The 13,212-nt window shown below is 45.6% G+C and overlaps 1 protein-coding gene across 1 annotated transcript in view; it reads left to right on the top strand.

Moving 5' to 3' along the window:
* The window catches only part of NUP188 (nucleoporin 188kDa), a 96,032-nt gene that overhangs the window by 72,580 nt on the left and 10,240 nt on the right, over nucleotides 1-13,212 (top strand). Inside the window, exons 18-28 of the mRNA XM_011931446.1 lie at nucleotides 1,535-1,649; nucleotides 3,174-3,294; nucleotides 3,444-3,510; nucleotides 4,209-4,337; nucleotides 4,667-4,806; nucleotides 6,571-6,677; nucleotides 8,909-9,115; nucleotides 9,237-9,406; nucleotides 10,081-10,150; nucleotides 10,558-10,625; nucleotides 11,332-11,527. Coding sequence (XP_011786836.1) covers nucleotides 1,535-1,649; nucleotides 3,174-3,294; nucleotides 3,444-3,510; nucleotides 4,209-4,337; nucleotides 4,667-4,806; nucleotides 6,571-6,677; nucleotides 8,909-9,115; nucleotides 9,237-9,406; nucleotides 10,081-10,150; nucleotides 10,558-10,625; nucleotides 11,332-11,527 — 1,390 coding nt within the window. The remainder of the gene's footprint in view (nucleotides 1-1,534; nucleotides 1,650-3,173; nucleotides 3,295-3,443; nucleotides 3,511-4,208; nucleotides 4,338-4,666; nucleotides 4,807-6,570; nucleotides 6,678-8,908; nucleotides 9,116-9,236; nucleotides 9,407-10,080; nucleotides 10,151-10,557; nucleotides 10,626-11,331; nucleotides 11,528-13,212) is intronic.

Raw genomic sequence — 13,212 nt, 5'->3', positions numbered from 1 at the left:
TATATATATATATATGGAGTCTCACTCTGTTGCCCAGGCTGGAGTGCAGTGGTGCAGCCTCCACCTCCCATGTTCAAGCAGTTGTTGTGTTTCAGCCTCCTGAGTAGCTGGGATTACAGGCTTGAGCCACCATGCCCAGCTAATTTATTTATTTATTTATTTTATTTTTTGAGATGGAGTTTCGCTCTGTTGCCGAGGCCGGAGTGCAGTGGTGCGATCTCAGCTCACTGCAATCTCCGCCTCCTGGGTTCAAGTAATTCTCCCACCTCAGCCTTCCCAGTAGCCAGCATTACAGATGTGCGCCACCATGCCTGGCTAATTTTTTGTATTTTTAATAGAGACGGGATCTCACCATGTTGGCCAGACTGGTCTGGAACTCCTGGTCTCAAGTGATCTGCCCGCCTTAGCTTCTCAAAGTGCTGGATTATAGGCGTGAGCCACCACGCCCAGCCTGACTTTTTTTTGTTTTTTTGAGATGGAGTTGCGCTCTTGTTGCTCTGGCTGGAGTGCAATGGCGTGATCTTGGCTCAGTGCAACCTCCACCTCCCAGATTCAAGTGATTCTCCTGCCTCAGCCTCCCGAGTAGCTGGGATTTCAGGCATTCGCCACCACACCCCGGTAATTTTGCATTTTTGGTAGAGATGATGTTTCACCATGTTGGCCAGGCTGGTCTCAAACTCCTAACCCCAACTGATCTGCCTGCCTTGGCCTCCCAAAGTGTTGGGATTACAGGCATGAGCCACGGTGCCCGGCTGAGAGCAAGAGAGATTTATCCAACATCAATCATGTTAGTATGTGAGCATTTACTTTCCAGCCCAGAAAATCCAGAGGTGTCTAGATTGAGGGACTTGTCCCGTTATTAAGCCATAATCACTCTGTACTTTTTCTCATTTCATGGTTTTTGAGCTTGGCCAGGAGACCACTTAACAGTACATAGGCTCTATCTTACTACCTGAGCGTTCTCGCCTTGCTCTCTCTTGACAAAATGTTTCCCTGATGTTCCTTTGATTTTTTTTACTTTTACTTTCAATCTCTTGAGGTTTTACATCAGTAAAACATATTCTTAATGTTTACCCTGGGTACAGAACTGTCTCGATTGGATTATTTCCATTGGAGAGCTTTTCTATTTTATGCTAAGTCATCTAGACTATAACAAGAATGCTTTATGGGCCGGGCGCGGTGGTGCAAGCCTGTAATCCCAGCACTTTGGGAGGCCGAGACGGGCGGATCACGAGGTCAGGAGATCGAGACCATCCTGGCTAACCCGGTGAAACCCCGTCTCTACTAAAAAAATACAAAAAACTAGCCGGGCGAGGTGGCGGGCGTCTGTAGTCCCAGCTACTCGGGAGGCTGAGGCAGGAGAATGGCGTGAACCCGGGAGGCGGAGCTTGCAGTGAGCTGAGATCTGGTCACTGCACTCCAGCCTGGGTGACAGAGCGAGACTCCGTCTCAAAAAAAAAAAAGAATGCTTTATGAGTAGTTTCTTGAAACCCTGAAGTTTCCCCATCATTTTTTTCCCTCTACTTATTTCCAGTGCGGAAGGGATGAACGCTGGAGGGTATGGAAACCTCTTGATGAATAGTGAGCAGCCTCAGGGCGAGTATGGGGTCACTGTTGCCTTTCTGCGCTTGATCACCACCCTCGTCAAGGTACAGTCTGATTGTGTTCACGAAGGGCAGGAAAAGAAAATGTCCAGTCTGGTCAGATGACTCTGAAATAGTTTCCCTGGCCCCTGCTGCTGTAATCTTCTTGTCTGTAGGCAGAATAGTCATTTTGAAGTTATAGTGACAACAGTTTCTATGTATTGAGTACCTACTATGTGCCAGTATGTGCTCTATTAGGTGCTTAATTTTGTGAATTTATTTAATAATTGGAAGGTTTATGAAGTAGAATGGAAGAGGCCAAAAGGGTATTGCAGTGACTGTCAAGCTATTTTGACAGTAACCCAGGATAATATGTCCCAATATATATACATGTATGTATATTCCTAAAGCAGAATTTCATAGTACAACATTTATTCTTACACAAGTTGTACTCTGATATTTTCTATTCAGTCTCCTTCCTGTTTAAGTGAATTTTGACCATAGACTGATCTCATAATCTCCTAATGGGTTACAACTCGGTTTGAAAAATACTGACATAGAGCATAAATAATGACATAGAGCATAAATTTTGGAGTCAGAATTAGGTTTACATTCAGGTTGACAGCTTACTAGCTACATGACCTTGAACAAGTGGAGAATATCTTAGAGTCTCTAAAATAGAATGCTATATGGTCTCTACCTCATGGGATTGAGAAGAGGGTCATGCATGGAAAAAACTATACTTCCTGCCTGCAGGAATCAATGAATGCTTAAAAAGAAATGATTGTAGGCTGGGTACAGTGGTTCATGCCTGTAATCCCAGCACTTTGAGAGGCCAAGGCGGATGGATCACCTGAGGTCAGGAGTTTGATACCAGCCTGGCCAACATGGTGAAACCTCATCTCTACTAAAAATACAAAAATTAGCTGGGTGTGGTGGCAGACACCTGTAATCCCAGCTACTCAGGAGGCTGAGGCGAGAATTCCTTGAACCTGGGAGGCGGAGGTTGCAGCGAGTTGAGATCACGCCATTGCACTCCAGCCTAGGCGACAAGAGTGAAACTCCATCTTGGGGGTGAAAAAAAAGATTGCATATAGAGATAGGAATATAAATATAGATATTTATATATTACTAAAGAGTCCCCATTTTTAATAGAGGGATGCTACAGTTAACAGATATCATTGGATATCAGATTTTGCATATCAGATCTCCTTTCTAGTATTTCAGTGATGGGATTGAGGTTAGGGACGACTGGTGATCATGATAGTGAAGTGGCATTGTTCATTATCAGCAGTCCTCTGTCCTTTATGTTTAAGGTGCCTCCCTTCTGTCCAGATTTAGCCTGCATCCCTTTTCTTCATGTTGGTGCCTTTTGTGACATTCTCTTTCATTGCTTTTTCTATTCTAGAAAAGACCCACAATTTGGGTTCAACTATAAAGTAGGACTTTTGATGTGTCTTTTTTTCATTGTTGACCAAGGTTTGCCTAGATTTCCTTTGGACCTGTCTATGGTTTTGGAATTAAATCTCTAGGTAACTAAATGACTTTTCTTTAAATGTGTGGAAGCCCTTACTGCATCGTTTCTTGTAGGGGCAACTTGGTAGTACCCAGAGCCAAGGACTTGTACCCTGTGTAATGTTTGTGCTGAAGGAGATGCTTCCCAGCTACCATAAGTGGCGCTACAACTCTCATGGAGTGAGGGAACAGATTGGTAAGGACAGCATGGACAGGGAAGACCTGGTATGGGCAGGGAAGACCTGGGGATTTCTGGCCCCCTGGAGAGCTTTTTTCTTTCCCTTTCTTGAGATAAGGGGTCATTACACAAGGCCACACCATTCCCCTGTCTTTTCTGGAGTCCAGGTTGCCTGATCCTGGAGCTGATTCATGCAATACTGAACCTGTGCCATGAGACAGACCTGCAAAACAGGTAATGAAGGGTTGATTACTAGAGCTTGATGCTCGCCAATTCAAGACACAGGCTTTTGCTGTGCAAAGCCGTCTCATTTCTTCCAGAGAATTTACCTTGCTTGAGCCCAGAACTCAGTAATCTTGAGGCTGTGAGTTGCTTTCCATTGACCTGTTTATCATTTCTCACTGTGGACAGAGAAGTAGGAATGAGAGAGAGAGAGAGAGAGAGAGAGAGTGTGTGTGTGTGTGTGTGTGTGTGTACACATACACTAATATATTAATCATTCTTTATGATCTTTACAAAAGTTCATTCCTGACAAGACTGCTTTTCATATATATCTACTTCCCAGGGCCAGTTACTGTGTATTCTCGGTTTTTTTCCTCTTTCTATATTGACTGTAACTTTCTTTCCATGCCACTGCTTATAGATGTCTTGTTTTAATGGTTCCATGCATTCCATCGTATGGATTAATTACGATCCTTTTCAGTAAGGGTACTGTATCTGTTACTTCATGAACATTTAGATTGCTTCTCAGGGCGATCTTTAGGTGATCAAATCTATTTCAGGAAAGTGATCAGAGTGCTTTCAGCTTACAGAGAGCTGGTCTCCAGTGTCCAGTAGGTTAGGTTAGCCACCCTAGCCTAAATGGACAATGCCCTTCCTTCCAAGATACACTGAGTGGCTCCCTGGTAACTCAGAACACGTCTGTCTTCCAGTCATACTCCCAGCCTGCAGTCTCTCTGCATCTGCAGCCTTGCATACACAGAGGCAGGACAGACAGTTATCAGTATCATGGGCATTGGCGTGGACACCATTGACATGGTGATGGCTGCTCAGCCTCGAAGGTAGGGCTCCTTCTCCACCTCCCCTTTGTTTGTCTTTAGTGTGCCTGCATGTTACTAAGAACTCCAGTTTAAGGTAACTTGCAGTAGCTTTTAGAAGATGACATTGTTCTTCCTAGGACACAGCCTTTACATACCCTAGTGGCTGCTGTATAGATTGGCGTACAGCAAAGGGAGTTGATTACTCCTCCTCTCTCCTAGTTTGGACTGGGGCCTCTAACAGAAGCTGTTGAACTCTGGGATTATTGTTGGAATCTAATTCATGAGAGCACATATGTTGCGAATGAAGTCATACTGTCTGAATCATCTTTGGTTTCCATTTGGCACCCTAGTGATGGGGCAGAGGGCCAGGGGCAGGGCCAGCTGCTGATCAAGACAGTGAAACTGGCATTCTCCGTCACCAACAATGTTATTCGGCTGAAACCTCCTTCTAATGTGGTGTCTCCCCTGGAACAGGCTCTCTCACAACATGGTATGTATTTCTCTTCCAGTCTGTAACATTTCTGTTCATAAATACGTATTTTAGGCAGTGTTTTTGGATGTCAACAGTATTTTCTGCTTCTTGAGGAAGTTTGGGAATGATTACCACCTCCTTTCCTGAAATTGGAAACAAAAGGACTAGATGGTACTTTATTTCTGCCTCCTGTTGTTGATAGAATAATAGTTACGAATGCAGATTTGAAGTCAGACTGCCTTGGTTCAAATTTTGTATCTAATCAACTGTTTGACCTTGGGTGCGTTATTAAACAACTCTGTGTCTGATTTCTCATCTGTAAAATGGGGATAATGGTACAGGTTGAGTATCCCGTATCTGAAATACTTGGGACCAGAAGTGTTTTGGGTTTCAGATTTTTTTTTTCATGTTTTGGAATAGTTGCAGTATACTTACCAGTTTAGCATAAATCCAAAATGTTCCAGCGAGCATTTCCTTTGAGCTGTAGTTAGAGATTTTGACACATTCCAGATTTTTAAAAAATTTTTTACTTGTTTTTTTTTTTTTTGAGACAGTCTAGCTCTGTTGCCCAGGCTGGAGCACAGTGGCGCAATCTCAGCTCACTGCAGCATCTGCCTCCTGGGTTCAAGCAATCCTCCTGCCTCAGCCTCCCGAGTAGCTGGGATTACAGGCATCTGTCACCATGCCCGGCTAATTTTTGTTTCGTTTTGTTTTGTTGTTTGGTTTTGTTTTGTAGAGACAGGCTTTTGCCATGTTGGCCAGGCTGGTCTCGAACTCCTGAGCTCAGGTGACTTGCCCTCTTCAGCCTCCCAAAGTTCTGGGATTACAGGCGTGAGCCACCGTGCTCTAATTTCAGATTTTCAGATTATGGATGCCTGTAGTATCTTCCTAATAAGATTATAATAAAGAGCTGGGCATGGTGGCTCATGTCTGTAATCCCAGCACTTTGGGACGGTGAGGCTGGGGAGGATCCTTTGAGTCCAGGAGTTTAAGACCAGCTTGGGCAACATAAGAAGATCCCCATCTATACAAAACAAAACAAAACAAAAAAAAATTAGCTGGGCCTGGTGGCATATGCCTGTGGTCCCAGCAACTCAGGAGGCTGAGGTGGGGGGGATTGCTTGAAGCTTGGGAGGTCAAAGCTGCAGTGAGCCATGATTTTGCCACTGCACTCCAGCTTAGGCAACAGAGTGAAACCCTCTCTCAAAAAGAAAAAGGATAGGCTAGGCATGGTGACTCACGCTTGTAATCCCAGCACTTTGAGGGGCCGAGGTGGGCAGATCACTTGAGGTCAGGGGTTTGAGACTAGCCTGGCCAACATGGTGAAACCCTGTCTCTACTAAAAATAAAAACAATTAGCTGGACGTGGTGGTGCACACCTGTAATCCCAGCTACTTGGGAGGCTGAGGCAGGAGAATTGCTTGAACCTGGTAAGTGGAGGTGCAGTGAGCCAAGATCGCGCCACTGCACTCTAGTCTGGGTGACAGAGTGAGACTCCGTCTCAAAAAAAATTAATAGATAAAAATTAATAAAATAAGCACCTATTTTATTCAGAATGTATCTTTGCTGTTGATGGGTTGAACTGTTTATCCCCAAATTCTGACTATTCGTTTGCTCCTCAATAAAGAGAAGGATACAGCCACCTGGGTTTGCTGTGATCCTCCAAGTACTTGAGAGTAAATTCCTTCACATATACACTGTCAGTCTTTTTTGAACAGCCAGTGCTCTAAGGATTTGAATGAGGCACACTTGATATCTAAACTGTTTCCCGTGCTGCTTTAGGTGCTCATGGAAACAACCTCATTGCTGTTCTAGCCAAATACATCTACCACAAACATGACCCTGCTTTGCCACGTCTTGCCATTCAGCTGCTGAAACGTCTGGCCACGGTAGGACCATACTTCATGCACACACACTGTTTATGTGAGGGTGTTTTTTTCCCCTGATTACAAAAGACATGCTCAGGCCACGTGCAGCGGCTTACACCTATATGTAATTCCAGCACTTTGGGAGGCCAAGGTGGGAGAATCACTTGAGCCCAGGAGTTCAAGACCAGCCTGGGTCACATAGTGAGACCCCATCTCTAATATAGAAAAAATGAGAAAAAGGCTGTGTGTGGTGGCTCACACCTGTAATTCCAGCACTTTGGGAGGCTGAGGTGGGTAGATCACAAGGTGAGGAGTTCCAGACCAACCTGGCCAAGATGGTGAAACTCCATCTCTCCTAAAAATACAAAAATTAGCCGGGCATGGTGGCAGACACCTGTGATCCCAGCTACTCGGGAGCCTGAGGCAGAGAGTTGCTTGAAGGTGGGAGGCAGAGGTTGCGGTAAGCCAAGATCACGTCGCTGCACTCCAGCCTGGGCGACAGAGCGAGACTCCGTCTCAAGATAAAAAAGACATGCTTATTGTAAAATATTTATTTAAATGTTACAAATAGATGTAACAGAAAGTCAAGATGCCCTATGATCTCCTTATTCCAAGAATCCCTTGCAGGGGATATGCCATGCTCCAGATTTCTTTTTTTTTTTTTTTGAAACAGGGTCTGGCTATGTCTTCCAGGCTGTGCTCCAGATTTCTTATCTGTGTTCTTGTATTTTAAAAAGTATTGGCTGGGTGCTGTGGCTCACACCTGTAATCCCAGCACTTTGGGAGGCTGAAGCAGGTGGATCACGAGGTCAGGAGTTCAAGACCAGCCTGGCCAAGATGGTGAAACCCCCCCATCTCTACTAAAAATACCAAAATTAGCTGGGTGCTGTGGCAGGTGCCTGTAATCCCAGCTACTCAGGAGGCTAGGCAGGAGAATCGCTTGAACCCTGGCAGCAGAGGTAACAGTGAGCCAAGATCACACCACTCACACCGTTTCAAAAAATAAAAATAAAAAAGGTATTTGGGGCTGGGCATGGTGGCTCATCTCAAAAAAAAAAAAAAAAAAAGTTCATTAGGCGTGGCTGTGTGCACCTGTAGTCCCAGGTAGTCAGGAGGCTGAGGCAGGAGAATTGCTTGAACCCGGGAGGCAGAGGTTGCAGTGAGCCAAGATCGCACCACTGCACTCCAGCCTGGGCGACAGAGTAAAACGAAAAAATTATTTGAGTGTGTACTTTTGTTGTTTATAAAAGCAGAATTCCTGGTACTGTTTTTTTTTTTTTTGAGACAGTCCCATTCCATCACCCAGGCTGGAGTGCAGTGGTATGATCTCACCACAACCTCCACCTCCCTCATGCAATTCTCCTGTGTAAGCCTCCCAGGTTGCTGGGATTATAGGCGCCCACTACAACACACAGCTGACTTTTTGTATTTTTAGTAGGGATGGGTCTTTGCCATGTTGGCCAGGCTAGTCTCGAACTCCTGACCTCTAGTGATCTGCCTGCCTCAGCCTCCCTTCATGCTGGGATTACAGGCATGAGCCACTGTGCCTGGCCCCTGGTAGTGTTTTATGACTGACTTCCTTCACTTGCTACCATATCAAACAGTCTTGGTGTTCTTGATGCCATATGGGCACATTTGGACTTCCTTCATTCTTTTTTGTCTTTTTTCCTTTTTTAATTTGGACTTCCTTCATTCTTTCTAATGTTTGCATATCACATCCTAGAATGGATGCATCCTGATTTATTTGGGCTACTTTCTGTTTTCCACTGTTACAAGCAGTGCTGCAGGGAACATTATTATCCCTACCACCCTGTAAACATTTGTTTACAGTTCCAAAGATTTAGGTAGGTATAAATGAACATGATAATTTTTATTAGATATTTCCAAATTACCTTCCAAAAAACATTGTAACAGTTTATACTTCTAACACCAAGTCTTCTATCCTGGTCGCAAGGGCTTCATCATTGTTTAGTCTTTGCCAATCTAATAGGCAAAAAAATGTTTCACTTTTCAGTTTGTATTATTTAACCATGAGGGAGGTTGAGCATTTCTTTATACTGATTACTGTCTCTCCTGTGAATTTGGGGGCATCTCGTGCTTGTTTGTGGTGATGTCCCTTTTGGCCCAGAGCTGTAGTCTGGATGCTTCCCTTTGTGCAGCTTTCTGGGAGCTCTTCAGTGCCCTTCTGCAGGAGCCCACTCAGGTTTTTGTAGAAGCAGAGCTCTAAGCCTATGTGTTCTGGTCTCTACCAGGTGGCCCCAATGTCAGTGTATGCTTGTCTGGGCAATGATGCGGCTGCCATTCGTGATGCCTTCCTGACCCGATTGCAGAGCAAAATTGAGGACATGCGCATCAAAGTCATGATTCTAGAGTTCCTCACCGTTGCAGTGGAGACCCAGCCAGGCCTCATCGAACTGTTTCTGAACCTGGAGGTTAAGGATGGCAGTGATGGCTCGAAGGTAAGCCTGTAAGCTGGGATGACGCTGGGAGTTGGCTCCCTGGGAGGCAGATGCTGGGCTTTGCAAGTGCAGCTGCTGGCAGTGGCTGTGGAACTGAACTCTTACCTGTCCCTTCTTGCAGGAATTCAGCCTTGGGATGTGGAGCTGTCTCCATGCAGTGCTGGAGCTGATTGATTCCCAACAGCAAGATCGATACTGGTGCCCACCCCTGCTGCATCGTGCCGCCATTGCCTTTTTGCATGCTCTGTGGCAGGACCGGAGGGACAGTGCCATGCTGGTCCTCCGAACCAAGTACGTCTGCCTCTGGGAGTAGTTTCATTGTTCTAGTCTATAAAATGGGAGTAACAATAGCTCTTATTCCAGAGGTTTGTCGCGACGGTTCACTGGGAATAAGTGCTTAGTGCCTGGTTCAATACCTGGGAGTTTTATACTAATTCTCTTTCTAATGCTGCTGCTAGCATTAAGAATCTTTAAATATTAAGCACCTTGAAGGTTCAACTGCTTTTGTGTTCCTGCCTTTTGCTAACTAGCTACATCAAAACTCATTATTCTTGAGAAACAGTAGATTCAGGAGAGAGGGGCTTGCTGAAGTCACTGGATGGAATGAAACATTCTGTTCTGTTGGACCTACTGGCACAGAGGGAAAGAGTGTTAAAAGGCTAATTGGGAGTCTGCCATCTTATTTCCCTCCCTCCTCTTCTGTGGGGCTTTTGGGAATCTACAGTGGAAGGAATCTTGAAGAGTTTTTGTTGATCAACTCTATAATGCACAAGTGTGATTCATAAAAGGAAAATGTAATTTTATCTATGGAAACTTTTCATTTATACAGGAACAACTGACTTACCAGACACATATTAGGATTGAGACTGGTAAAATATGAAGTGACCACCAAAGGGAGCTTGAGAGAGGAGAAAAGGACTGTGAGAGGGAAAAAGTATGATTTCAAACATTTATTTCCTTTTTAGACCCAAGTTTTGGGAAAATTTAACCAGTCCGCTGTTTGGAACCCTTTCTCCTCCCTCTGAAACATCAGAGGTAAGCTGTGGCAGAGGGCAGGATGGTGGCTACAAGTCCCTGGGAGGAAAGGCTGTGGGCTGTGAGATGGGGCCGTAGACAATGATACCTCCCCTAATTAAACAACAGAATGTTCTCTTCACTAGAAACGTCTTTGTCAGGGAAGTGCCTGCTTTCTGTCCCTTTGCTGTCTTGCTTTGGGAAGGAAAGTGGTTTGCGTTGGTGGCTCTGTGGTCTTCTCTGTTCAGTTGGAGACATTGTGGACCTGACACTTCTGCTCTTGCAAGTCAGGCCATTCACATTCAACAGGGGTTGTACTAACTTGTTCTGCAAGTGTTGGGCCTCTGCTCTGTTCACCGTTGGATATACTGGGGGAGATTAGTGATCAGAGATGTGATCATTGCCTGTTCTGCTCTCTCTCTCCACAGCCCAGCATCCTGGAAACCTGTGCCCTCATCATGAAGATAATTTGCTTGGAGATATACTATGTGGTTAAGTGAGTACTTTCCCCCTTGAGATTTTTTTTTTTTTTTTTGAGACGGAGTCTCGCTCTTTCGCCCGGACTGGAGTGCAGTGGCCGGATCTCAGCTCACTGCAAGCTCCGCCTCCCGGATTTACGCCATTCTCCTGCCTCAGCCTCCGGAGTAGCTGGGATTACAGGCGTCCGCCACCTCGCCCGGCTAGTTTTTTGTATTTTTTTGGTAGAGACGGGGTTTCACCATGTTAGCCAGGATGGTCTCGATCTCCTGACCTCGTGATCCGCCCGTCTCGGCCTCCCAAAGTGCTGGGATTACAGGCTTGAGCCACCGCGCCCCGCCCCTCTTGAGATTTTAACTGAAGGTTGGGGGAGTGGGAGTTGGTGGCCTACCACTGGGTGCATGGCTGGAAAGAGCCAAGGCAGAGGAGAGAACTGGTTTGGAACCATTCATGGAGGCCAGTGTGCTGTGTCCCTGGCCAGTCCACTGATGGCATTTATGATTGTCAGAAAGAGTTATTGTGAAACAAACTCCATGCAACTCAGATTTTATGGAGGAGGAATCCTGGAAAGGCCTCAGCCTAACCCACACATTGGAGGTGTCCTGGAACTGGTCTGCCTTTAAGCCCACGTGAGGTTGTTTTCTCTGCCTCAACAAGGGTCTGTACCCATTATATTCCCATCTACTTTCAAAACCTAACTGGAGGTTTTTTTCTTGACACTGTAGGGGTTCGTTAGACCAGTCGTTAAAAGATACACTAAAGAAATTTTCCATCGAGAAACGCTTTGCCTACTGGTCAGGGTATGTCAAGTCATTGGCAGTTCACGTGGCCGAAACAGAAGGCAGCAGCTGCACCTCCTTGTTAGAGTACCAGATGCTGGTGTCCGCCTGGAGGATGCTTCTCATCATTGCCACCACTCATGTAAGACCCTTTTGGGGAGAGTTTTCACTTTGATACTTTACCAATGATGTGTTGAGATACCTAGCAGATATAGCTCCTTGTGAGGAAGAATTAATCAGGGTTTATCCCTGAAAGCTAAACTGTAATAGGTTCTATGCTGAGAAATTGGGGCTGTGGGGTATTTGAGGGTGTTGGGTCCAAGAGACCATTAAGAGGAGTGCGGAGAAGTGATTTGAAATCCTTTCAGAGTTCCTAAAGCCTCCTGTACCTCCCTTGGGCCTTGGCTGGGTCTTAATTGCTCCCTGGCTGCAAATGCCTCTTGTGCAAGGGCATAACTGCCTTCTTGTGCTGTGTACCTTGTAGACGCTAGGTCAATAAGTACTTGTTGACTAGTCAGCAGGAAGCTGTGACAGCTGCAGCAGCACCCTCTCTAAAAAGCAGTTTGTCATTGGTTCTAGAAACTGCATTTCCTGGTCTTAGAAAAAGAACAAAGACTATTGTCTCTGTACTCTGTCTACTGGGAGTTGGTTTTGAGAGAGAGATAACATCTGGAAGAAATGCATTGTTCTTGTCTTTTTTGTGGTTTGACACCATCACGCTGTATCATAAGGACTTGGTATTGAAGTGTTCTTCCTTGGGGTATCCAGATTTTTTTTTTTTTTTTTTTTACGGAGTCTTGCTCGTCAGGCTGGAATGCAGTGGTGTGATCTCGGCTCACTGCAACCTCTGCCTCCCAGCTTCAAGCCATTCCCCTGTCTCAGCCTCCCAAGTAGCTGGGATTATAGGTCACCACACCCGGCTAATTTTTATATTTTTCATAGAGACGGGGTTTCACCTTGTTGGTCAGGCTGGTCTCGAACTCCTGACCTCAGGTGATCCACCAACCTCGGCCTCCCAAAGTGCTGGGATTACAGGTGTGAGCCACCACGTCCGACCCAGATTAATGTTTTGACTTCATGAACAACTTCAGCTTGATAGATGCCTCCTTGTTCCTAGCACCTCTTCCATCTGTGAGATTTGTTTCCTAGTGCCAGACTGCCCACATGCCTGGAGCTTTTAGCCTAGAAGGGGCAGGTTTGTGGCTACTCTTGCTGTGGCATAGTGGTTTTGGACCCCTAAGACTCCATAACACACTTAAAGGCTCACCCGTCTTTGAGAATGGTTAATTCCCTGGGGTATAAGCTTTATGTCACCTGCCTTTTAGGCCCTAGTTAGGCAGCAGTTCTTGAATTGTAGCTCTCAAAAATCCCACCATCCTGTTTCCCCCAAGGAAACCTATCTGACTCTCTCTCTCTCTGACCTGTCTACCTATGCAAAAGAAAAGAAAAAAAAAAGAGAAAGAAACCTGACTAAGTCCAAGATGTTGGTCACCCGTTCATTCTCTTAATGGCATTAGAGGAATGCTTCCAGGCATTGGGATACAGCAGTGAATAAGGCAGATAAGATCTTTGATCGCATTGAGAGTGCCCTATGATGGAGGAGGTAAATTATAAACCAATTCACCACTTAAAAATATGGTTTCAGGCCGGGCGCAGTGGCTCAAGCCTGTAATCCCAGCACTTTGGGAGGCCAAGACCGGCGGATCACGAGGTCAGGAGATCGAGACCACCCTGGCTAACACGGTGAAACCCCGTCTCTACTAAAAACTACAAAAAACTAGCCGGGCGAGGTGGCGGCGCCTGTAGTCCCAGCTACCCGGGAGGCTG

Source organism: Colobus angolensis, unplaced genomic scaffold (genome assembly GCF_000951035.1).
Source record: "Colobus angolensis palliatus isolate OR3802 unplaced genomic scaffold, Cang.pa_1.0 Scaffold9, whole genome shotgun sequence".
NCBI classification, from domain to species: Eukaryota; Metazoa; Chordata; class Mammalia; order Primates; family Cercopithecidae; genus Colobus; species Colobus angolensis.
This window is presented reverse-complemented; position numbering and strand designations above follow the sequence as displayed.